General features: G+C 38.2%; 1 protein-coding gene across 2 annotated transcripts in view; it reads left to right on the top strand.

Moving 5' to 3' along the window:
* Positions 1–27041, top strand: part of RASGRF2 (Ras protein specific guanine nucleotide releasing factor 2) — a 127049-nt gene that overhangs the window by 41161 nt on the left and 58847 nt on the right. For both annotated transcript variants that reach the window (XM_065860561.2, XM_065860560.2), the window contains exons 3-12: positions 8170–8317; positions 8948–9037; positions 10724–10977; positions 12112–12191; positions 12657–12850; positions 14333–14442; positions 16425–16543; positions 21971–22131; positions 23130–23196; positions 24020–24156. In XM_065860561.2, the coding sequence (XP_065716633.1) occupies positions 8170–8317; positions 8948–9037; positions 10724–10977; positions 12112–12191; positions 12657–12850; positions 14333–14442; positions 16425–16543; positions 21971–22131; positions 23130–23196; positions 24020–24156 (1360 nt within the window). The remainder of the gene's footprint in view (positions 1–8169; positions 8318–8947; positions 9038–10723; positions 10978–12111; positions 12192–12656; positions 12851–14332; positions 14443–16424; positions 16544–21970; positions 22132–23129; positions 23197–24019; positions 24157–27041) is intronic.

Below are 27041 nucleotides of genomic sequence, written 5' to 3'. Positions count from 1 at the left end.
ACGGGGTCTCGGAAAGCACCGACTGGGCTGTGGTGTTAGGTGAACCACATTTTGCATGGTAGCCCTCCCAGAGATGGCATTATTTCAGGATTTGAGAAGCTGTGAGGCTCTGGACTCTCAGTCCGTCCTGGGAGAGTGTGACCACCTGCAGATAGTCCTGTATCACCTTGTTTCTGGATCTGAGTCAGTTTCTTTTGAGGAGTAGGACTCAAAGCAGGTCAAGAAAGGAGCTTGACTTTGTGCCTTGTGGCAAGGATAATCTTCTTGTCCATTGCCTGGTATGAAAGGAATGTAAGTAAGAAGAGCTTTATAACACTGAGTTAAAATTTCTCTCCAAGTAGTTCAATCCATAAATGTAGCACACAATAATTTTCAAGGCAGAATGTAACAGAAACTTAAACACCACATAGTTGAAAATATTGACAACTAAAACTTGCTAAGAAGAAGTTAGTTGTGAGTTTCAAGGTGGGGGTGATTGAGTTGTTTTTGACTCCACTGGAGAGTTATCACTGCAGCCTTCAGAAGACAACCGGCTCTCTGCTGTAAGCAAGATCAGTCTTTGTATCTCCATCCTTTTTGCTATTTGACTTTCTCCCCTTTATTTATGCCTATCTGAAGTGGAAGTCCTAATGATATCAAACTGTGAACATCACTGTGAGGGATATTCTCAAGATCCTAGGTCATTTGAGGGGTTTTCTTAATCTGCTTTTCAGCACAAATCTCTAAATTTCTTGGGGAAGTTTTCCAGGTACCTGGACATGGATTTTCTTGTGCCAATATTCTTTTCTTGAACAAAATATCAAAAGTGAAAAACAAATGTTGAAATTCAGTTTTGAAACATACAATGTTTTATCCTACTGTGGTTACCTTGTTCTGATGCTTTTCTACTTCAGTGGAAACTGCTTTTATGTGCTTTATATCATGTCTAGCAAAACAACGTCAAGTTGCACAATTAGTTTCTTAAACATTGGGTCTTTTACCAAAGATATATATATAACAAGGACATGAAAATAGTGGGTTTAGACTCTTGCATAAGTTTTTTTCTTGCCAATTTAATTAAACAAAATAAAACAGATTTGCTTCAGGGATTAAATTTTGCCTGCATCATGAGTTAGACTTTTTTCTTTGACTTTGTAATTTTGACAAATTAGCCAAGCTTTTGCAACTTCTTCAGTGCCACTGTTCATTTGATACTAGCCTAAAACATTTCTGACCCTTCGCTCAAGTTTTTGTTTTAAATTGTGAAAAATTTTGTGTAGCCCTAAGAAGATACTTTTTGTGTCTTAGGTAAAAATTCTAAGAGGTATTGAGTACATTCTCCCTACCGTAAAACTTAAAATAGGCCTGGGAACATCTTGTTCTATGTCAGTATGTTGGCATTTGTGAAATGGAAATATTTAATTGCTTTGTGGAGGGCCTCATCCTCACGAGTAGCTATGGTAATCCATGTTTTAGCTGAGAAAAAGTTGAGGGTATTTTTCTTTTAATTTCCTTTTTCCTTTCTTGTCCTTTTCTTAGATTGATGCACACAAAAATCTAATTTTAGGTTGCTTTTCATGACTTTTTGCCAAATTCGTCTTTGCAGCCTTCAAAATCTCTTCTATGTTGTATTTATTTTGCAAGTTATTAACAGACTATTGAAAAAGTAACACTTACAATCTCACTTCACCCCAGGTCCCACTCTGGATAATTTGGTATTTTATTTGGATACGAATTCATAATTAAATGACTTTCTGCTGTGTCATTGTCCATTTTTTTCTTTGAAGATCTCACTGTGTGTGGGATGCTACTACTCATCATTTGGGGGGTACCACACATGCTCTCCGAGAGCTGACAGGCTCTTGCACACTGTGGTGAGATGCCTCATTTCTTATGTTCCTGTGCATAGTGCCCTCTCCTCATGAGAAGGAGGTTGTCTTGCTTGTGACCTTGCAATGGGAGATGAAATTCAGCGTATATTAGAGGGACTCGGTTACAAGCTCCACAAGCATACCTAATTTTCATCTCTTCCTCTTTTACTTGAATTCTCAGTGTTCTGAGTTCTCAGTAATCCAGCTTGGCAGAGCAAGTTTTGCATCTCCTGAGTTACATTTCTGGGCTGGAAGATTTATTCTTGGCAAATCTGAAGTCCTCCAGCAGTCACGGCATGTGGAAGTCCTGTCTTAGGCTTTGTTCCAGACTTTGGTCTCTTCTTATTAAAACTGTTTCCCCCTCAATACACTATGGTGGGCTTTTCACCCTCTCTTACAAATTCTTCTACAGTTGTATTATTTTTTTTTTGCATTTAACTGAAAAATTTTTACACTTTTTTTATATGTCGCAGTTCTCATCAAATTTCTTGGCCTTTTCTGCTTCAGCATATTAGTAAGTCTTAAATTAAGTGCTTCAGGCTGTAGTTTTGTGTATGTTTTAGTCCTGCATAACCCCACATTGCTGTGAAGGAAGCAGCTGTCATTCTCGTAAGTCAGCCTTCCATTCCCACACCTTTACTAACCCTTCTCTCATGCAGGCGCAAGTGTGAACTTGATTGGGAAACTGATTTGCACCAAGAGGAATTATATTTTGTTTACTTTTTCCCAGCTTAGTTTTAATCCATCCTTCATTCCTCCAGGTCTGTTCGCCGCGCATCCACGCAACAGGCGTGTGTTCACTGCACAAGGGGCGTGGAAGAGCGTGGGTGGGATGTGGGAGAGCAGGAGTGCTATGCAGGGGGAACGTGAGAGTCCTTCTTCCAGCAAGGTCGCTTTTTAAAGCATATGGGAAACTACTGCCCTCCAATCGGCAATTTAAAAAGAAAAAAAAAGCTTTCTCTCAGATTCGTTGGCACACTTCGCTTGCTAATGCAGGATGTATTTCACATAGTGTTTTGGAGCCAGTTGTAAGCTCAGTGTGGTAGCTCAGAGCTGCCTGGAAGCTCAAAGCAAATGCCTTGCTACTAATGCCTTGCTGTTGGAAAAACTGTATTTGCTGAGGCTTGGTGCTAAAATAACCACAATTTTTTAGTTTCCAGTTGTCTAGGAATGAGGCAGAGAGAATTTGAGTAAAGCTCGAAACATGGGCAAAGCAATCTCATATCTGTCTTCCAAATAATGTCTGGCTAGATCCACAGAACAAGGTGGTAGAGGTTGTGGAAACAGATAGCTTGATAGAGGTGAGGCTGCTGCTGCTCTTTATACCCACATTGAACTAGAAGTAAGCTTGGGCATATATTTCCAACTCAAATGAACACACATATGTACATGCAAACATAGCTGGCTATACAGATTGGCAATGACATGAACATTCAGCACTCACACAGGCAGAGACAACACCAGCAGTCTCATCCTGTTCCCCTCTCTTATGGATCAGGATGGAGGTATGTTAGTGGAAAAATATATACAATACATATATGCAGTATGGGTGCCTCCAGTAAATAGCCAAGCCATGCAGTCTGTCCAGGAGCTGGTCATGGATCCTCCATCTCCTCAGTTGCTGGCACCTGGAAATACAGGCCCCCAGTGCCCTCAGACCGAATCCAGTTGCTGGTACTCAGTCTTCCTCACTCACAGACAAGCTTGCATCTCCCCCCAGCACACTGTGGATCCCCCAGTAATTGGTCTAAGATACTTTCATTACCCCAGTAACTGGCTCTGGACCCAGTAGACTTCCAGGTACCTCGGATACCCACACATGCGCTGTGAATCCCTCATAAATTGGTGCAGAAGTCCCCAAACCCTGAGGATATGAACACATATATAGACCCAAACACTATGGATCTCTCCCATAGCTGCCTTGCACAGTCAAACTGGTAACTAGCTTTGGATGTTCTTGTCTACCGTTGTCACAGGCACACACACACGTGAGTTTCTCAGTCAACCATACAACCTCATGGTCTTCCCTGTAGCTGGTTTGGATATTGCATGCCCTCCGGTAGCCAAATCATGGAGTCTCTGATGATCCAGTCCTAGGCTTACTGCATCTTCAACACCTGGCTTCCCTACTCACCAGCAAGCCAGGCTTGACGGTGGCTGGTGATCACACACTGACATCCATGCCCAGTCAATATGGACACTCCCTCCTCTCCAGTGAGTTACCAGTACTGCAGACACACAGGGTCCCAATAGCCCCTAGGTCCCAGCTCCAGCAGCTGGCATTTAGAGCTCCACAGATGTATACATGGAGTCCCCTTACCCAGGAAGAGTAATAAGAAATTGAGTTTAATGAGGAGACAGAATGGACTGTGCTGATCAGATGCAGAACATGGCCAGACAAGTGCACTGGTTACATGTGATCCTTTTTTGCCCTTTATTCCCTTGTCTCTGTGTTTTCCCAAGCTTGCTCATCCTCAAACCTCCTTGATACCTCCTGTTCCCTGCATTTTCTTCCTTCCTTAAACATCACATAAAAACCCTTGTACAATCCCAAAATGCTCTTCCCTGTATCACATAGTAAGCCTCACACCCTTATAGCTGGCAACCCTTCTCAGCCTGAAAGGTGGTCTGGAGACCCTTTCCACTGACTCATCTTGATGGGTTTCACCTGCTGGCTGATGAGGCTGGTGGGGTTCCTGTCGTAGCCCTGAGAGGACCTGGGGTGGGGTAGGAGCCTTGTTTGTCTGATTGGGTTATTGCGGTTCCTCTGCCTGGTATTATCATAGAATCATAGAACAGTTTGGGTTGGAAGGGGCCTTCAGATCTCATCTAGTCCAACTCTCCTGCAGATCAGGTTGCTCAGAGCTCTGTCCAGCCTGGTCTGGGGTGTCTCCAGGGGTGGGGCGTCTACCACCTCTCTGGGCAACCTGTTCCAGTACTTTACCAACCTCATTTTAAAAATTTCTTCTTCATGTCTAACCTGTATCTGCACTCATCTAGTTTAAAATCATCATCCCTTGTCCTGTCACAACACACACTTCTAAGAACTCTCTGCATCTTCTTACCGGCCTCTTTTAAGTACCGAAAGGCTGCAATAAGGTCTCCCTGGAGCCTTCTCCAGGCTGAACAACCCCAACTTTCTCAGCCTGTCCTCCCAGAAAAGCTGTTTCAGCCTCTGATCATCTTGGTGACTCCTCTGGCCCCTCTCCAACAGGTCCATGTGTGTCCTGTACTGAGGCCTCCAGAGCTGGACACAGGACTCCAGGTGGGGTCTCACCAGAGCGGAGCAGAGGGGCAGAATCACCTCCCTCCACCTGCTGGACATGCTGCTTTTGGTGCAGACCAAGATACGATTGACCTTCTGGGCTGCAGGTGCACATTGCCGGCTCATGTCCAATCTGTCACCCTCCCGTATCCCCAGGTCCTTCTGGGCAGGGCTGCTCTCAATCCCTTCATCCCCAGCCTGGATTGATACCAAGGGCTGCCTTGACCCAGGTGCAGGACCTTGCACTTGCCCTTGTGGAAACTCATGAGGTTCACATGGACCTACTTCTTGAGCTTGTCCAGGTCTTTCTGGATGGCATCGCATCCCTCAGGCGTGTCAACTGCACCGCTCAGCTTGGTGTGATCTGCAAACTTACTGAGTGTGGACTCGATCTCACTGTCTGTGTTATTGATTAAGATATTGAACAGTACTGGTTGCAGTACAGACCCCTGAGGGACACCACTCACTTGCCACTGATGTCCATCCAGATATTGTGCCATTGATCACTGCTCGCTGGGTGTGACCATCCGGCCAGTTCCTCATCCGCCTAACAGTCCACCCATCAAATCTATATCTCTTCAATTTAGAGAGAAGGATGCTGTGGGCGGCTGTGTCAAACTCATACATACAGAGAGCTGGGTGGAAAGGGTGTTGGAAATACATGAAGTTTATTCCAAAATTCTATGATTTTCGGTTCTTTGATCAAGTAGCAGTTTTGAGAAGGAAAATGGATAGCCTATTCTAAGTTACTGTGGGTGTACATAGGCTTTTCTAATTAACTCCTCTTCATACTGCTATTTGTGGAAATGTTATTTGGTTTCCAGGCTGAGACGGAGATTGTAGACAGCCAAAGCCTCTAAATAGGCAAAATACTCTTAAGTACATCTCTAAAGAACAAAAATTTTTCAATCTTCTGTAGCAAAGTTCTCATTCCTTAGTAAAGCAAGACGGTGGAAATCTGACTTAATGCATGTAAAGAAGCTGAAAAATATAGGTTAAGTTTCTTCCCCTAAAGGAAGAGAATAAAATTTTTAAAAAGTGAATGAAAAACACTGTATATAAAATAGTATTCTGAATTTCATGTCTGCTCTGACTGCAGCTGATGTTCACCCTTTGTGATTCTATGTCCTACTGTTTTCCTCAGCCTTGAATAAAAACAAAGTCAAATCTGTCAAATTCTTTATTAGAAACATTTCATATCAGAAGTTTAAGAAAACTTTGGAAAGGATAAGTAGAAGAGTCTTTCTGGGTCTATCTGGGTCTCTTTCAGGTAGAAAAGACTGCTCTTAAGTGTAAATCAAGGTCATGCCGCAGGCACTAGGGAATGCATTTTCTTATGTATGTTATATATGCTTGTATCTTCCCAGTGTCTCTCATCACTGTAAAAGGACAAGTGCTAAATGTGTCTCCAACTCAGACACTTTTTATCATGTGCCAATGCTTTTTTAGTATGCAAAGATATGAAATACTATGGTTTCTGGAAAAAACAGGACTCTTGAAAAACAAAAAAGATTATTATTGAACAGTTTTAAAGAACTAAATCTCATACTGCCTTGCTGTTTATTCTGCATATAAGGTACATGGATTGCTTCATGACAGATTTTTTAATGTGTGTTGTTTTACTTGTTGGAAGAGGTTCTAAGCACTTCTTGCCATTTATTGTTTACTATTGCAGTAGTTAAAATATAAAAATAAATGCAATAGAATTAAATTCACTTTTTTTATAATCTATTCAAAGAGGAAAAACGTTTTCCTTTATAATAGCTATGGGAGCTCATTCTAATTATTTTCAAGTGTTGAATATAATAGCTGTACTCAATGCTCACCCCCTCCAGTGTATAACTGCACTGATACTGATTGAAATGACAGTAAATATATACAAAAAAAAGCTAACTGAAGAGAACACTTATTGTTACATTTTTTAAAGCCTCACACAAATGATGTTAATAGCAAATGTGAATTTTTTTGTGAGTGCTGTAACAAGTAGAATGAAGTTTAGAAGGTAAAGATGTGCAATCCAAAAATTCCTGCCATCAAATCCTGTGCTAACTTGACAGCGGAAGGTGGTATGACAGTCGGCATTTTCAATGATAGATCATAAAATAGTAAGAGATCCCTTGTCAGAGCCTTAGAACTGTGCTCTGTTGTATTTTGTGCAGTTTGGTCTTTATCGTGTAACATAAACTTTCAGAGGAACAATCTTCCTGAGACCTAGGTAAAGAGGCAGTATGTGTCTGAATCAAGTCCAGCAAACAAGCACTTTGTAGGACTCTGCTTTTTCTGCACATTTAGATTACCTATGAGAGAGACAGGCTCACATGAAAGAGCGGTCTGATGAAGATGTTGCACAGCAAGAAATTGGTTTCTCCTTTACCTGAAGTTGTGAACACAACTTCCAGTATGATGCTGGAATCAGTGCTCTGATTGTGACATCTAACCGCACTAGGGATACTGTCCCTTTTCAGGAAAATACAAATCAATGACAGTTTACCACCTTAGAGTTAAAAGAAAGAACTGGTACCATAGTTCCTGCATTTATTTGAGTAATTTGAGTAATTTGAAACTGGCCTAAACAATGAAGTAGGTGGTAGCAAACAAAAATAACAGTTATGATGAGAATTCTTCCATTAAAAAGATCTGGCAGGTGGAGAGACTGGAAAATAGTTCTGATGAAGTGCCAGATGCTCCCCACAAGCCTTCCCAAAAGATGGGAAAAAAGCAACCGTTAAAATAAAGAAAATAAATAGAATTAGTAGATTGTTTGGGCTTAGCCTGAGACTTAGAAGCTCATAAAAAGATCAGTGCAATTATTTTGGTTTTGGTGACTGAGTACTAGGAAGCTGAGTACTTCTAGTACCTCTGTCTACAGAGACTATTGGGTGCTGTTGGTTTGGATGATTTATGATCAAGCTGTTCATTATATATCAAGCAAAACAAAAATGGTTTTGCAGGCTTCTTTTTATTGGTTTGCTGTTCATTCTGTCCGCATCTCATAAGGGGGTATGAAATACAGTATTTGGCTATTTTTACTAACTTAAATCCTTTCTCTTTCAGTTATTCAGATATTTTGATTGAAAGGGAGGTATTAATGCAGAAGTACATTCACCTTGTCCAGATTGTAGAGACTGAAAAGATTGCTGCCAATCAGCTTCGGCATCAGCTTGAAGATCAAGACACAGAAATTGAAAGACTTAAATCTGAGGTATGTGCTAGATTCATCAAGCAGCTATTGAATTGTAACATTTTTCTGTGTGCATTGCAATGTTAAATATTTCTTTAATATTTGTGAAAATAATGCAACTCAGGAAGTTTTATATGTAACAGTCCTCCTATGGACCCTTGGCTAAATATTTTTCCTAGCTATACTGGGAACTGTTAAACTTATTGGATTACTTCTTTGTCAGAGACTCCAGGATGACATGTTACTTTGCAGTGCACGTTCTATTGATTGTATTATCTCCTACCTGTCTTCACATGGGGAGTTTGACCCTTGGTACTTTGTCTTTTGTTGTGACGGTATTGTGGACTATTCCAAACTGCTCTGTTTCACTGAATGTTGACAATTTTGTTGTGACCCTGAGCTGCTAAGGTCTGAAAGGCTCGCTTGGTTTTGAGAGGAGAACCACCTCTCTTGTAGTCCTTCCTCCCTCTGTTATCAAGAGCCTTGTTGGTTTTCAGAGAACCGTGTTCAAGTCCTTGTGGCCAAATATGTGCCTGTCATTCTGTGCAGCTTTAACAAGCTTGAAGAAGGGAAAATATTTTTTCTGCTAGTTCTGTAACTAATAGTTCCGTTAACTTGAGAAAGCATTTAATGAATGGTTGTTTTTGTCAGATTATAGCCCTCAATAAAACAAAAGAAAGAATGCGACCTTATCAAGGCAACCAGGAGGATGAGGATCCGGATATTAAAAAAATTAAAAAGGTAAGCACGCAGTCTCCTGTGCTTGAGAGGAAAAGGGTGGAATGGAGGCTGTAGTCGTGTAATTTAGTCTGTCTAGTTTTTTCATCAATTATTGTTTCATTAAGTGCACTCAAATTTTGAGATTCCTTTTGCCCTGCCCCCTCTTAAACCTTTTAAATTACATCAGCTTTGTATGTTTCAGTACCACATTTATCCCATGCCAAATTTGTTACTTAAGTATTTATTTTTAATTGCAAGCTATATGTTCTGTTTCTTAAGCTTGCACAATGCATTCAATTGCTTTTAAAGATTGAAATTAAGTCATGGACTACGTTTTGTGGGAAACAAGTGTACAGTGTCTTTATACTTCCTTCTTACAAAAGTTATCATAAAGATATGAAAGAATGACTTATGTTCTGTCACTTCAGCTGGAATAAAAATACTGAAAATGCAGGGAGCAGTCTTGTTTTAGGTTGTAGCTGATCTGTTTGATGGTGATTATTCCAGGATATAGTGACAGTGTTTTTAGGAAAAGGTACAGAATTCTAGCAATCCATATGACATTTACACGTGCAGCTTTTCATAGCATTGCTTAAGGCTGGATATAACCAGTGTCCAGAACTGTGCTCATCGCTGACTCCTGCAAATCCTAACACATGACAGGAATGGAACTCATGCTTGAAGATGTGATGCTGTATGTGTCACCTTTACTCTCGCAGTGTTCAGTCTCTTAAATTGCATAATATCGTTTATGGTATGTGGCCTTTGTTTCTGGGTCACTCAATCAGTCTGAGTCAGGGTGAGCACTGAGCTGGTAGTCCTATATAGGTAAACATAGTAATAGAAGCTGGAGATGTCTCTTTTAGCAGAAGAAGAGCTTTGATTATATATATAATTCACTACATTTTCCATCTTGATTGTTTTGACAAATAGGCCCTTTTTTTTTCTAAGCTGTTTATTCTGAGTAAACTGCTACCAGTGAGGTGTTGCATTTCTCTTTCAAGATGAATGATCTTCACATCAATATCAGTGCAAAGACATACTGAAGTTTCCTGTTACCAGATGTAGACCTTTTCTGTAATTTCTAATCCACTTGTAACTTCAGTGGATATTACACTTCAGTAGATTTTTGCCTTTTCTGAATAATAGTATTGTTGACATAAGTGTGGGGTACTGAGCAGTATATTGATACTTAAATACATGTGCTAAGTGATGTGTATTCAAAACACAAAGCAAACTGAGTTTAACTATTTTAAATTTCAGAATTAGATCACTCATGATACCAAGTTTGTCCTGAAATGTCTTACCTGGAAGTACTGCACAGTACTTTTGAGGGTGTAAGAGAAAGGGGAGTAAAATGAGTTGAAAGGCGTGCACAGTGGGCAGCACAATTGTGCTGACAGAAGGAGTTTATATAAAGGTACATTTGAGCTTGCAGCAGAAGGCACCTTGATGTGTATGTGACAGCTTTTCAGTCTTTTCTGACAACAAATATGACCAAGTGATTGTGGGAATTTCATAAATAAACAGAAATTAAAAAGAAAAAATCAGGAGCAATTATAGATCAATAAAGGCTGTTGTTTGTTTGTTTGTTTGTATTTTTTTAACAGAGGCATTTCATTTAGAGGGTTATTTCTACAATCAAGAGCTTACAATAAGTCATGTAATTTTTTTTCTCATTCTTCCTTTTTGCTTGGTCATTTTTAGGTCCAGAGCTTTATGCGGGGCTGGTTATGTAGAAGAAAATGGAAGACTATTGTCCAGGATTATATTTGCTCTCCTCATGCAGAAAGTATGAGAAAAAGGAATCAAATAGTTTTTAACATGGTGGAGGCTGAATCTGAATATGTGCATCAACTTTATGTTCTTGTGAACTGTTTTCTGCGTCCCTTAAGGATGGCTGCAAGTTCAAAGAAGCCACCTATCAGTCATGATGACGTTAGTAGCATTTTCCTCAACAGGTACGGGGGGTTTTGTTTGCTTTTTGGAGGTTTTCACCACCTACTTCTTCCCATTCTGCTTCAAGTTTACAGTAATAATGTCTGGCGCTTGTTTTTTTGCTTTGATGTAAGTAATGTCACTGAGGTAGACCATGTTTCCAGCAATAAAAGGGAAGGTGCCGTCAGTGATGCTGTTTGAAACCAGCTGGACCTCTTTGCCTCCTTACATTCTATTTCTTCCTCTGCTACAGGAAGGAAAGGACAAATCACGTCTCTTGGGGCAGTTCTCATAATTGTCTGTCACCTTTCCTGTTTCCTTTTCTTTTGAAAAAGCAAAATTGGACTTAGTGGCCTCATATGATCCAGATAAGACCCTGAGGATGAGTACATCAAATCTTCTGTTTTCTGTTGTTCTGCCTAAGGAGCCTCCTTCCCTCTCACTTGTCATATCCTACAAAAAAAAAAAAATGAATTGTTCTTTGCATTAAACATCCAAGTACTATCATAATGTGTATGTTCAAATAAGCCAGCAGGCATCTAAACTGATACAGGATTGGGATTGCATCCAAGTCTGCCCCAAACTTCTAAGAAATAGAATATCTTCCTTTAGTTATGAGACAGATTTCCCTTTCATGGCTCATTCATGATCTCTGTACTCTTTATGGTTTCTCTTACAACTGGGATGTCCTCTACTTCTGTTGGCCTCCTGAGTTAAAAGTACAATATCAAGGTTTGTGGTACAGAAAAATTGTAACCTTCAAATCTCAAACAGCAGCAAGCGAGGATGTAGGTGACTATCACTGGCTTGAGGTTTTCTGCACCTTATTGATCCTCTTAAACTACTGAATGCCTTGTCAGAGAGATTCTTGGAAAACCTATGCATTAAACTGGAACATGGTATTTAAGAGATGCTTTTGTTAAAAATATTAAACAGAATATGCTTTCTTCACCAAATATGATGTATTTTGTAGCGAATACTACACTAAAAATTTTAAATAATGCAATAAAAGGAAGCTTTTGCTTCCATAATAACTGTCTTCTGTTTTTTCCAAGCAAAATGTACTATTAACCAGGAAGATATGTTTCTCTGTGAGTTGTTAATCAGAAAATAAAATTTGAATTATCTCTTTGTTTGTTTAAATACCTGTTTTTCAGTGAAACAATCATGTTTCTTCATGAGATATTTCACCAAGGCTTAAAAGCAAGAATAGCTAATTGGCCTACCTTAATCCTAGGTAAGCTACTGTATTTTCTTTAGGGGTGTTTCTGAAATTACAGCGAGGTTGGTTTTTGGGTTGTTTTGTTTTGTTTTGTATTTTTTAAGACATGACTTTTTTTTGTTAAGTTCTTTTTGAATAGAACACTTTTCCAGAACTGACACAACGAGATCTGGTGGAGTGGGATTTCCATGTGGGCAGTAATGATTGTCTTGCAGCCTGCAAATAAGAATGTCTCTGCCTTAAGCATTGATTAGGCATAGTCCCCTGAATTTTTGGTGGTATTGTCTACTTATTAACTAGTCGGAACAACCATGTTTTGGCAGGTGAAAATAACTGTGTTTAATGTTTCTAAAATCTCAGTATATTGGAAAAAGAACTTACTGTAGTAATTTCCTTCCATAGAACATAGTTGTTTCTTTTAAAATGTATTTCAAGAGACGGGTAGCTGGAAAAAAAAAGGCATTTCTTGACTTTTTCTAGCTGACTTATTTGACATTCTGCTGCCAATGCTGAACATATATCAAGAATTTGTACGAAATCATCAATATAGTCTACAAGTACTGGCAAACTGTAAGCAAAACAGAGATTTTGACAAACTCTTGAAGCAATATGAAGCCAACCCAGCATGTGAGGGGAGGATGCTGGAAACCTTCCTTACTTACCCCATGTTTCAGGTAGTCTCTGTATATTTTTAGTGACTATTTGTTTTTAATGTTTGGTTGATTCATTTTGTGTTCTTGACATTACGACTGATTGAAAATACTTCTTGCTTAATTAAAAATACTCTCACACAAATTAATTTAATTTTAATTTATTTTGTTATTATACTGGAACTCTGCCCGTTTCTCTCCAACTATACTGATGGATCTCTATTCAGAATCTTATATATGTTGAAGGGGAATGTGGGACAAGGACTAGTGCCAAAAGAAAAAAGACCAAGGAGCAATGATTTGACTTCTTCCTGCTGCAGGATTATGAAGCAGCCCAGGGATAATATACCTGGTACAATGATTTAGAGCAGCTACAAACATTTTGCTAGGAAAATATTTTGAAGCTTTCCTCCCACTTTGCTCTCCAGTGACCTGGTCTTCAGAAAATGTAAAATGGATTGTAAAAGTTTTAAAAATTTTATTATCCTTCTGATATTTTGTATTGATCTGCCTGGATTGATTATTTGTGGCTGTTTTAAGAGGTCTGTGAAACATTGGTCTGATGATTTTGTGACTTTTACATTTAACCTAACATTTTACTCATAGTGAGAATGGTGAACACCCTCAGTTTGTTCAGATGCTGGCAAACCAAGTAGACTCAAAAAAACTGGCCTAAATGGCCATTAGCACCTGTACGATACGTATTTTTGGCTTTGAGCTTGCATGTTGTAGAGTTTTTGAATTTTTTGGTTGAGCAGAAACAAGGTCATGGAATCTTAGAAGGGAGAGGATTCTGTTCGTAAGCGATGGAGAATGTAATTGCTGATGACTTGTTATTTCAGCATAATAAGAAGCAATGTATCATTTTCCTAAATAACTTTTATTCTATAAAGACAAGTTATACTGGAGTGTCACTTCTTTCTGGTCAAAAACCACGAAACTGCTTTTAGTAATAATAAATGGATCAGGGTCCTGGTGCTACCCTGTGGCCTTTAATAATCAAATACTGCATATTCTTCAATGTCCATTAGTGCAATGTGAATTTTACCTAAATGCAAGCAGATCAGCTGCCATTTTCAAAGTCACAAAGAATTTAGATGCATGTATCCTATCAAACTTGAGGGAAGGTATTAATGGATCTCCCAAGGACCTTTGGAAGTTTTCTCTATTGGCACTTGGATAGCAGCGTGAAACAATGAAACTCAGTCTTGTACTTGTGGCTGCCTCTGATCTGATCTTTTTCTTAAATTGTAATAAATGGATCATGTTCTTCCTCAAACAGAAAACATCATAAGCATATGCAGTCTCTAACACCCCAAAGGTCGATAGTTTTGCAAGTAGTTATATTTAGTGTGCATGTATAATTATTTAGGTGTGGATATTAATTTAAAAAATACTATGCTTGCAAAACTTTTCCGACCAACGTAATGGCTAATACCTAACAAAAAGCTGTATTTAAATTATTCCTTTAAGGATTTACTGATTTTATACCTAATTTGTTTTAAGATTCCTAGATACATTATAACACTTCATGAACTTCTGGCTCACACACCACATGAACATGTTGAGCGAAAAAGCCTTGAATTTGCTAAATCTAAACTAGAAGAACTTTCAAGGTAAGATTTTCCTACCTTATGTTTCTTAATCTTGAATCAAAAGTTTTGCAAAGAAAAATCTGTTTTCTTTACTTTGGTTTGTTCTATTTTTTTTTTTTTTTTTAAAGTTTTTTGAATAAAAGGAGCAAAACAAAACCAGAGCAAAGATAATGAACAAAAACAACCAGCCAACCAAAACCACCACAAAACCCACAAACAAACAAATACCCCCCCCAAACTAATGCTAACATTTTGGCTTGTTTGTTTTGACTAACAAAAATCTACAAGCCGCTCCTTGTATTTTGAGTATGGGAGAATTGGAGTTGCCATAGGAACTGCCCCCGGGTTAAAAGCAAAGCAATTTTCTTTACACAGAGATTTTTTTTTCGCAGTTTAAAGAAAAAGATCATTTCCAATACTCTGTGACAACAGGAATCCATCAGGGTCTTGAAAAGTATTCAGGTCTCAATCTGTATTATATTTTATGTGCATTAATGAAATAATCGATTTTCACATATGCTTCAAGTAATGCCAGCTAAACAGCATCTAAAGGTATATTTTGACATCCGATGCTCGCTGTAGAAGCCTGCAAAATGAATCTCTTCCCTGAACTCCCAGACCATTCTCAGACACTTCCCTCTGTCAGCCCCATAAGAAATTAGTTTGTTATCTCTGGGAAACAGTTTTCTACTGCGAACAATTAAATGCTGCATGAACTCCGGGATATATATCCTGAGTATCTGGAGTATTCACCAAAGATGTACTTGGAGAATATTTAAAGAGGGATTATTTTATAGCTGTTGTTAATTGCATGCTCCTGACTGCTCAGTTTTCTTTTTCTGTTAAGACATAAATTCTACCTTGTGCAAACTACCAGTTAATTTGGAGATTATTATTTTTTCCTTTTTGTCCTGCTATATCTTTAACAGAAGCAGCTTTCTGAGTCAGGTCATGTTGTGTCACTTCTTCAAGATGTAACTTCTTAAAGAGCTGGGCAGACAGTTTCTCTTGGAGAAATGTCTGTGTTTGACTACCGCTCTATTCAGCAAGTTTTGCCCTGTTCTGAGGTCATCTGAAGCAGAAAGAAGTGACGTCTCCTTTCCACTCTATCAAAGCAGAGAATTTCTCTGGCCAGGGTTAAGTGCACAAGCAGATCAATCAGCTTTGACTTGGCTTCATCTCATAAGTCAGAGTTCATTGTTGATCCAACTAATTTGTCACCGAACATTCAGAATTGGAAGCTGTTAGACTGACTGATCCTCCTCTGCCCATACAGCAGGCAGTACAGACCATAAATGTAAACTTTGTGACTCATTTCCATCCCTTTAATGTAGTTCTGAGGAAGGAGGAGCTTTCAGATAGTGCAGTCTGTTCCCAGTTTAGGAGAACATTATACATCGCAACACCATAAAAACTCTGGGCTGGTTTCAGCCTTGAAAAACATCTGTATTTCTCTGTAGGATGCCTATGAAAAAAAAGAAGTGGAAAAAATAAGTGGTGAGCCATCGAGGCCATGGTTGTTAGAGGGAGCAGGGGGGTCATAGATGGTACATTCAAAGGTAGACTGAAGGAGAACAGAGTGGGAAGCTGAAGTCAAGGGAAGGGAACTCTATGTGTAATAACCGATACAAAATGCTAGGAGACATTTCCAGGTTTGTGACAGCCTGGTCTATTAAGGATCAAGAAGTACTTGTTCTATCAGCTGTGAAGGGTTTTTAGCTTGGTGGCATCTGTCAGATGTGTTTAGGAATAATCTAAAACAAGTCTGGCAGAATTGGTTCCACTTCTGAAAAAAATGAAATTATTTGAAAAGGAAGGAAAAAAGACAAGAAACTTGCTCTGGAGTTATTGTGTACTGCATGGTTATATCTGTTTTGTAGCACATGGCAAAGGACATCAGCTACCTTCTGTGTCTGCACTGTGTAAGTGCAAGTGAAATAGACACAATGGGTGCAAGATACATTTTGGAAAATTCAAAGTGCATTTTGTGCTGTGTCTAACAGGGTGATGCATGATGAAGTGAGTGACACAGAAAACATCCGGAAGAATCTAGCCATAGAAAGAACAATAGTAGAAGGCTGTGATATATTACTAGATACCAGCCAAACTTTTATACGCCAAGGTAAGACATTCTTCTTTAAAGCTATCTATGTAATCATGAAAAAAATGCATTAAAACCATCAGGGTTCATGTTGACATCGTTGAGCAGGTCACTGCACTAGGCACAGCTAACAGCATAAGACTATTTGTGGTCCATGGAGGGTAAGTCACAAAATACCCTCAAGTCAACTGATTTTGCACTATAGTTGAATCCCACATCTATGTTGCTTTCTGCAAGAACCCTGTCATAGAGTAGAATCATAGAATAGTTTAGGTTGGAAGGGACCTTCCAAGCTCATCCAGTTCTACCACTGCCATGAGCAGGGACATCTTCACCAGCTCAGGTTGCTCAGAGCCCCGTCCAGCCTGGCCTGGGATGTCTGCAGGGATGGTTCATCCACCACCTCCCTGGACAACCTGGGCCAGGCTCTCACCACCTTCAGTGTCAAAAATTTCTTCCTCATGTCCAGCCTGAATCTCCCTCCTTTAGTTTAAAACCATCACCCCTTGTCCTGTCGCAACAGCCCCTTCTAAAATGTCTGTCCCCATCTTTCTTATTGGCCCCTTTTAAGCACTGAAAGGCTGCAATAAGATCTCCCTGGAGCCTTCTCTTCTCCAGGTTGAACAACCCAAAATCTCTCAGCCTGTCCTCATAGGACATGTTAAACAGCAGCACATGAGTGGTAAAGCACCCATGGGGTACATACTGCCCAGACTGCGATCGGCCAAAGGATGGAAATTACCTACAGCTCCACAGAGAGTAGGGCTGCCTGTCTAGTTAACGATTTGAAGCTTTGTCATTGGTAAAGTGATTGCTAGGAAATGAAACAGCTGTCATTTGTTTTCTTTTTCTTTTTTTTTCTTTTTTAATGCTTTGGAAACATCTCAAATTGATAGTATGAGCATAGATATAACACCTGAATATACTTTGCCTCTTGAGATATACATTTTGGGGCTTTAGCAGAAGTTCAGAATAGCTACAGGTACAAAAAGCCTTCTGAAAGAAGAAATCACGAAGAAGCGGCATCCTTTTGTGCCAGGAATGTAGGACTACTCCTAACATAATGGTTAGCAAAAACAGAGAAGAAGCCACACCATATTATTTTCTGCCTATTCTTAGTGGTTTTGGAAACTTTTTCTGCTCCAGCTTAGGTGTAGCAGAGCTGGAATTTGTTGTTAAGTTCCACAAAATAGTGATAAAGTGAATTTTTCGTGTATAATAAGTGCTACCTTTTACCAGTAATTGTAAACTGGTTGCAGTGCTTATATAGTGGAGCATACTTTAATGATAATCCAGCAGATGTGAAAACTTCATAACTGAAGCTTGGTTTTCTCCCATTTACACAATTTACTTCTGGACTTCTGTAACAAGTTATTGGGCTTTTATATAGTAACTACAGGTGTGTGACATAAGGTATTTACTAGGTACAAGCTTCTTTATGTCTGGAAAGTTTAAAATATATTTAGGAAAGGTCAGGCATGTAATTTAGGTGCATCCATTCATAAGACCTTTTCTGGATAAACTCAGCAGAATATTTAGTATTTAAATAGACCCTTTTACACAGGTGATAATTTAATAGGCTTTGTATTTGCTTTGAAATGCATTTTGTGGTGTTTCTTTATCATGTGGCCAAACTGAATAACTATGAAACCTTTCATAATAACTTCCAAGATTGTTTGTAAAATTGTCCCTATTAAGTTACTTAATTCTAGATTAAATATGTCAGTTTGTTATAACTGAGGTATTTAAAGAGTTATGAATAAGGCACTGAGAAAAATATAAAGCCATTGTATTGCATCCACAGCCAAAATATTAAAGGGCTGTCAGTCTCATAGACTGACTTGTACTATGCAATTTAATTAAACTTCAGGGTTTTTTTCAGTATGATTACTATATTTTGAATTAATATATTTTGGGTTTTTTTCCCCCTTAACATTGGCTGGTATTATTTTGTCTGTGTACCCAGTGTTTCGTCAATAGAAGCCCATTATTTTTTCCGCGGAAATCAGTCTGAAAAAGATTACCACTGGAGTGTTAGACCCAGGTCAAATACATAATCTAAGTAAATTAAATTCAGATTTATTCCTGTGCATACAGTCAAAGGACAGTGGACAAGACTGTGTCTTACAGAACACTGTATCACAATTTATCTTTGGAACATCAACTGGATGTGATTTTTTTAAGTGCAGATATCTGAATAGAGCCAATGGAGTAATACCAAGCCCGTTTTCCTTTCACATCTGGCAGTAGGTTCACTTTGACAGTCAGATCCTATCTCCTCTAATTTTAATTACACTCCTAGTGTTTGTGTTGATCAGTGTAGATGGGTACAGGAAACCTCTTTTCAGCTTAAAAAAGGAAAGAGGTGCCTTTACCTTTGTTCAGGCTTTTTCTGTGAAGGCTGATTACAACTCTGCCATATGTTACATGCTGTTATAAGAAGAGGTTGAATCTGTTGAGCTACACAAGTTGAGACCATAGCAACTTTCTCTGGCAGTGCTTTTCAATCGAGATTATGGATTCTCTTTCAGGTTTCTTGGGGGTCTCCTTTACTCGCCTCTTACTTTGATACGGACTTTATTGTCAGGCACATCATAAGTCATGGCAAACCATTAGGGAACATTTTCTTTAAGAGTCTAAAGGAAACATAGGGAGTGTCAATCTGCAGCACAACATGGGCTGACACCCAGACAACTGGCCACCTGGAGACCCTTTTGATGCCTCCAAACGCTGATGTTCCCACCATCAGCTACTATGAATTTATTTCCACTGATAAATGTATCACAACTGCAAAATCATGGAACAGTCGAGGTTGGAAGGAACTTCTGAAAGTTATCCAGTCCAATCTCACCTGCTCAGGGCAGTATAAAGTGGAGCAGATCGTTCTGTACCACATCCAGTCAGGTTTTGTTTTTTTCCAAGGATGGAAATTCCACAGCCTCGCTGAATGAGCAACCTTTTCCAGTGCCTGACCATCCTTACGGTAAAATTGAAAGGCCTCTAGTCTGGAGAAAGCCAGACTGAATTTGTAGGTCAGGCAGTTACATGTAGGCTAAAAAAAAATCTTTTAAACAAATACAACCTTTTGTATTTGTTGGATTGAACAAAGTCTAATAGAGTGAGTATTCTGGCAGTATTGAAGTACAAAAACTGCTTAGGTCTGTAGCTGGAAAAAAATTCCTGAGATTACACTGATTGTCCAAACTATACTATTAACAAATGTTCTAAAATTAGCCTCACTTGCTCATTGCAACTGTATGTTCGCCAATCGTGACCATTTTTTTCCTTAAGAGGAAATCTGTAGTAGAATACATGGTGGGCAAATGCCCAGTTTTGTTAATCACAAAAGCTTGATGGGAATGCATGAGGTCCTTGGTTGATGTCAGCTGTGCAGCACATATAGATGTGTTTCTCTCTGTAAATATTGAGAATCAAAGACAGATAATGCAGTCTACTTTTACCACATTTAAAACATCTAGTTTCTTTTGATTTACCGTATTAAACAATAACATTTCAGCTCCATACAAGAACACCATTTAATCTTCATCCCGTTCTAGCTGAACAGAATATGGTATTCCTGAAAGCATTCTAATGACAAGAAAAAAAAAGAAAATAAAAGCTGTATGTAAAGTCGTATCTCTAAGCATATCATATTTAGAGATGCTATTATTCTAAGAAGCCAAGCAGAAATGAAACTTACAGGTTGAATCTTGTTACCCTAAAAGTGTTGAGGAAATTTCAGGAGAAAAATGACACTGACAATTTTGTGGTGGGAAGTTGCTTGGGAATTGTATTGTACACACTCCTTGGCCTTACAATGGAAGTGTAACACGGAAAAGTCACTGTTCCTATACGTGGGAATGATCTCCTTGACGTCTTTTTGCAGTTGCAGCAGACAGGCTGTTTTGTCCAGGGGGAGTGTGCAACAACCAATTAATATTTATGGGTTTGGTCAGAATTCAAGAGAACCTATAAATATTCCAGACCTTTCCAAATTTCGAGAGTAGAACTCTACCCCAGTATTTTGTTGCAGTTACACAAATCACGCTGTACACATCTAGTTTAAATGCGCATTGGCTGTTCAAAGAACACAATACTGTAGATTTAGTGATGTGCATTTTGCTATGTCAGGCGGTAAAGTTTCAAACATTAATAACTAATTAAATATGTAGTGGGAGCTAAGCGTAAAAAATGTGTAGACAAACAATAGCTTACTCAGTTACCTTAATTTCTCTGTTAGTTTAAGATTGTCTATGTGAACTTTGCACGAGAGAATTTTTTGACACTGTAGAGTAAGGATTACTAGCTAGTATTTAGTGGATAACTCTTTCAGGCTTGCATTGAGTCAAGGCACTGCTGGCAGTTTGAGCTGTGATGCAGCTACACTTAGTCCAAGATCTTGTTGCTTCTGAAAGAGGCAGGCCAGTGTCCATCCCCTCAAGCTTGTTCTGCTGCTGTTACTTCATTTCCATCATCACTGGTGCTTTTTTGACCTTGCGATGAGGGATACCAGGGAGCTGAGTCAGCTACTTTTGGGTTTTTTTTGCATTAATTTCCTGCTGGGTTAGCTCTGTTAGCCAGCTAATGTTGGAATGAGAGCCAGTAGAAGGGCGATAGTGAGGATAGATGTGTGGAAATGAGATTAGGAGGTCTCTTGGCTTCCCTGCCTGGCAACAGCAAGTTGTATCATAAAATCTTCTGCTTCGATATATAGAGGAATTGCACTTCACCACCGAATTTAACTCCGGATCCAAATTCGGAAGTAATACACATGGTGATATCAATCTGGAAAAGTTGGTCAGAAACTGGTTTTGAGGTATGATACGGCTGAGAAGCAAAGCTGTCCCCACCCTGGCGTTCTGCAGAGCACAAATTCAGACTTGCGTAACCAGGTTCAATTTAGTTCAGAAGTGTTTTGCTGGTAACACATTTCAGATGAGCTGTGGAGCACTGAAAATTATGCAGTATAAGATAAGAGGAAAAAATATACCTCATTTCAATCTCCCTTGCACATAGACACACACATACACAATCTCTTTTCCTTCAAAAACTGTATTTTCATCCTTTCTCTCTTTGGCTTGTGAGTAATGTCTCTTTTGCAAGTCTAGCAGCTGTCAAAAGTACAATTTGCTGTTCAGCTTCATCTTCTGATCAATGTGCTATTAGTGTGTTTTAATTGCTTAAGAATTTGCCCAAGATCTAATCTTACCATGTACATATGCATTAGTCTAGACTGTATTTGCTTGAGTCTATTTATCATGAAAAACAAAGTGAACTTACACAAAACAGGTCATCAACTTGTGCTTAAAATAGATGCTGATGCATATTGAAGCTTAATAGAATGAAAAGTTGCATTAATTAATATAATAATATTGAATGCACTAACACTTTAAACACTGCCTACTAAATATTACTATAGCACACTAAATTTTGAATCTTTATTCTCAGGTTCTCTCATTCAAGTCCCTTCAGTTGAGAGAGGAAAACTCAGTAAAGTTCGCCTGGGATCGTTATCTTTGAAGAAAGAAGGAGAAAGGCAGTGCTTCTTATTTACAAAACATTTCTTAATATGTACAAGAAGTTCAGGAGGAAAACTGCATCTTCTCAAGGTACAGACTTTACATTATGACTCAATTTACAAAATTAAAACACAGCTTCAGTGAAATTTCAACACTTCATTATTTTATGGCTTTAACCTGAGATTAATACATGTTGTTATAAGTAGAAGTGAGGTGATGCACAGTTAGTAACTTTGTCTTCTCATTGCAAACAACAGAATTCAGACAAAGTTCTTACTTTCTACAATTTCTTTTCTAGAACCATGTAATTCTAATAAGCTAGGGTCAGAAACAAAACATCACCATGTCTATTTGTATAAGCTAGCACAGAATGTAACTCAGTTTTCAGTGCATAAATCAGCCAGTACAATATTCATGGAATGACCAAGGAATATCTTCCAGCGGTCTAATAAAATTAATTTTAAAAGTCAATTCTGTTTTCCTGAACAGCACATTCTCTTAAACTGAATGCTCTTCTAAAAACACTCTAGTTTTATTTGTTGAGAATCAGGCTTTCATAATGTTGGCTTGTGAATGAAAAAATATTGGTAGTTTACAAAGTGCCTTATGTTAAATAGAGTTTTAATTTGACAAAGACATTTCTGAGAGGTTATTAAGACTGTATGCTTTCCTACTTTGCAACCCTTAAATAGTTAAAGTATTTTGCAAGGTAAATAGAATATAATTGAACCTTTAAATAATGATGTATGTATTTGATTTAAATTCAGGGAAGATGAAATTCTAGTTACCCTTTTTCAAACTTGTGAACAAGCCTATGAGATAAATTATAGTGTGATAAGAATGAAAGAAATTTTGTACATTTGAGAATATTATAGATTTGTTGGATTAAGAAAAATGTCATATTTAATCTGCTTGGGTTTAGTTCCTAGAGGAAAAATTTTCATCATGAAATTGATGTACCTTTGTAAGAGCCCTGAGTAATGTAAAATCTTAGAGTAAGGTATATCAAAGTTTAAAAAAAAATTATAATGACAAATGCAAAAAAAAAAAAAGTCAAAATTTGTGAAAAATGTGCTTTGTTTTTGTAGACGGGAGGTGTTCTGTCTTTAATAGAGTGCACGCTGATTGAGGAGACAGATGCGAGTGATGATGATTGTAAGTTACATTCAGCTGTTTGTAGTAATTACAGTTTCTAGTTTCTTAAAATTTATACTCTTTGTTTATTTTTTATAAGAGCAAATTGATATGTTTTCCACTTTCATGAAACCAGAGTAATACAGTGTTAGTTGTTTTAATAATGGACATGCTGGCTTGCAAAGCTGTTTGTTTTCTTACTTTTGTTCTTGTTGTTGACATCCCACATAGGATTTTCAAGTAGACTGACTGAAGCAATGTGACAAATTATTTGCTGACTTTTGTATAAAAGTTCACCCTGAAGATCTCGGAAAGAAAAATTGTGCCTTAAAACAAGCAGCAGATAATTGTTTTTTTAAATACATAGGGACTGAGTGAGTTGGCAGAATTAGTGGAAAGTTTTTGTCTTGGCCTGCCTACAAATCTTGACTGCAGGCCTGTTCAAATGAAATAACAAAACACATTCCCAAGCTGATTTTATTGTTACTCATTTTGGCTTCCGTCTTACAGTTTCAGGCAAGGTTTGCACATGCATTGTGGAAGTAGTTTCATTAATTTCAGTGATACTTGTAGTGCGCTGGGAATATATCAGCATAGAAGCATTAGGAGGAATTTAACCTCATTTGGCATCTTTAAATTTATAGCAACTCCTGCTATTGCATGTTTGTAACTTCTTTTGTATGTGGCGTGTGTGAAAAGCAAAATCAGTTTTGGATCCCCAATTGGATTTACTCTGTCAGACAGATGTTTTAAACTAACTTCCATTTTAAATGACACCATTATTTTCTTTGCTTTATAGTCTGAAATCTCACATTTTGACTTTTCTTCCCCCTTCTGCCTAAAGCAAAGGGTTCTGGACAAGTGTTTGGACACCTTGACTTCAAGCTTGTAGTTGAACCTACAGATGCTCCTCCTTTTACTGTTGTCCTGTTAGCCCCATCACGACAGGAGAAAGCTGCATGGACAAGTGATATAAGTCAGGTAACTTAATGCATTCTTTAGCTTGTTTGTATTGAAATCTTAGTTTATTCTGTGTTTCTGAAAACTGATCTAGGAGAGGGATGTAGATTTCCTGAGAACTGATTTGCTGTGATGTATAAGAGAAACCCTTGGTGTTACCTATTCTCGAAATTTTGTCTTTGCATTTGAGCCACCAGTGATATGTGTTTCTCAATCAGAGAGATGTGATAAAATACAAAATTGTCAGTTTACAAGCATTAACCTAATCGTAGTCATTTTTATGTTTAAGGAGATCCCATACAGATATGTATTTTAATTGAAGAAGGGTAGTATGTTTTTATTCATAACTTTCAGACAGATGAAAAAACAGCTGAGAATTCTGACAGTGAGAACGATACCATATCACATAAATATCATATTCCATGCAGTGAGGAAATGAGATAAAATCTTTTCCACCAAAAGAATGCTAAAAAAGTATTATAAATAATTACTAAGCACTCTTGACAGTCTGCAGGAACTGGCTTTATTGTGCATGAAGAAAATTGTCAGGGGTAAACCTTTTGTTTTTTGACTCCTTTTGGCTAAACATGTAGCAGACAAACTTTTATCAGAATCAATTTGTGGAAAGAAATTGAATACACTGTGAAAAAGCTGAACTTTGAACTAACCAGATCTGAATTTAGGCTACTGCTATATGCTCTGTATGCAACCACCTAGTAGACAGATTTCTCATAGTTCTGAATTTGAGTCCTATCCTATATTAATTTCAGGAGAAATAGTTGATTAGATCCATATCAGTGTGGAATTTCTAAAGATGCTATGATTGCTGGCCACATCTCCAGATGAATTATCATCATAATGAGTAGAAATTGCTTATAAATGAATGTTCTGATTTCCTTTCTTCTGAACTAACTTTTTTAAAGGAACAAAACAGCAGCTTGTAGGTGAAAATTTGAGAAAACTGAGATCTCTTAGCATTGTGAGGCTGAAAAAGCTTCTCCAGCCTTACAAAGGAAGGGAAGCCAGAGATGCTGATGGGATAAGCAGCAGCTTACAAGGAAGAAGAAAATGAATAACAAGGGGTTCAAGGTGCTGTGCAGACTGCACAGACATCTGGGACATGAATTGGTATCACTGCTCACAAGGAGCAATGGAGTCAATTGACTTAGTGCTTATGCTCAATCTGGAGAGCAAGAAAGAAGAAAGTTAACACCAGAAGCATTCTACAAGTGTTTTGCTGGACAAAGAAATTTGGCGTGAAACTCTGGATAATACATGAGAACTTCTAAACAATTTTGAGACCACTTGTCTCTTGAAAACCAAGTGCTGTTTTTGACTAAACCCATTGCCAGCAGAAACCTTGCTGTAAAAAATTGCTGAATTGCTTACTTAGAAAGATTTTTTTCTTTTTAATCCTGGATACAACCCTCAAGGAGAACATAGAAACTGTGCGAACAAAAAGGGCACATAAAAGTATTTCTTTAGTAAATATGTATACCCCTACGTTTGCAAGTGGAAAAAGTATATATGTAGTTGCTGTCACTCACAGCATTAGTGTTGGTGTCCAGAATTATGCATCTTATTAAATTATATATGCAAATGACAAGTAATATTTGTCTATATATTCCTAGTTGAGGCTTCTCAAATTCATATTCCTCTCATACAAAGTATGTAATACTTAGGAAAAAAGCATGGATTTTGTTGATGCGAGGAAGCCTTCTCTCTTCTCATCTGAGCTTCTTGTCTTTTGGCTCAAGATCCCCATTATACTCGTTCTTTATCTAGAATGATAATATCTGTCAGTGAGGTGGTAAGTGCTAGGCCTGTGCAGGCTAAGAACAACAATACTGAGTTACCTGAGGTGGTTTTATGATCTAGTGCCAAGGCCTTCTTTGCGACATTTACAATTCACGTGGAGGAAACATATTCTTATTGGATGTGGTTTTCTCTATGTTTTTAGGTAACAGTTTGATAAAGGCATAATGTGGATTGTAACAACTGCACTTTTCAAATAATCTTAAATACCTTAATTTAAAACACGTATAGCTATATAGATAATATTTTAAACATATAGCTAAGTAGATGTATTTTAAACCTGAAAAGGCCTCTGATTGTCTTGTTTGACAAATCTGACATCAGTCATTATTTTGCTATATGATGTTCCAAAGCCAGCAGACTATTTTCATTCTTAAAGTCAAAGTAAATGTATATGACAGTTTTGGAGTGTCCATTTTATTGACGTGAGGAAACAGTGTTTTGTATACAAACATGTATGACACTTAACGAATAAAACTAGAAAGTGTTGTAAAGCCAAGAGTCCTGTAGTGTTATATAGCAGGTGCTTGTTGCAGACTGTATAAGCCCGATCCACTGGCAGACTCTCTACTAACTTCCAAGAGCAAGACTTGTGCTGCTGCATTATCTGAACTCCATGTAAAAGCACAAAGCAGAAGATAATGGTGTAAAAATTACTTTGAGCTACCCCCACGTACCGTCAACAGCGATCTGCTTTGCATCTTGAAGAATGGCATGTGCACCCCTAGCTTGTGTAATTTCTAAAGCAATATGTGCTGTGACCATGCCCCAGGAGTGTCTTTCCAGCTTCTAAGACGTATCCCAAAACTTTTATACAAGAGTTTGCAAAGAATTCCTTGGGGCCGCATTTTCAGCGCTACGATTCACAATAACGGCACCACTTGAGCTTTTACAAGTGTGTTTCTAGAAATGGTTTATAAATCTCTTTGGTCTTTTTGCACAGTGTAAAGCTTAATGCATTAGTTTATCTTTGTGTTTAAAGTACCCTCACTTTATTGCAGTATTGATTTTTCAGGCTTAACACTCATTCAGGAAAAGCTAGAGATACTTAATTTGGTTCAGTTTCAAAGGGACTTCAAGGGAAATTTCAC

This window comes from Patagioenas fasciata, chromosome Z (assembly GCF_037038585.1).
Source record: "Patagioenas fasciata isolate bPatFas1 chromosome Z, bPatFas1.hap1, whole genome shotgun sequence".
Lineage (NCBI taxonomy): Eukaryota > Metazoa > Chordata > Aves > Columbiformes > Columbidae > Patagioenas > Patagioenas fasciata.
The sequence above is the reverse complement of the archived record's forward strand: the minus strand, read 5'-3'. Positions and strand labels throughout refer to the sequence as shown.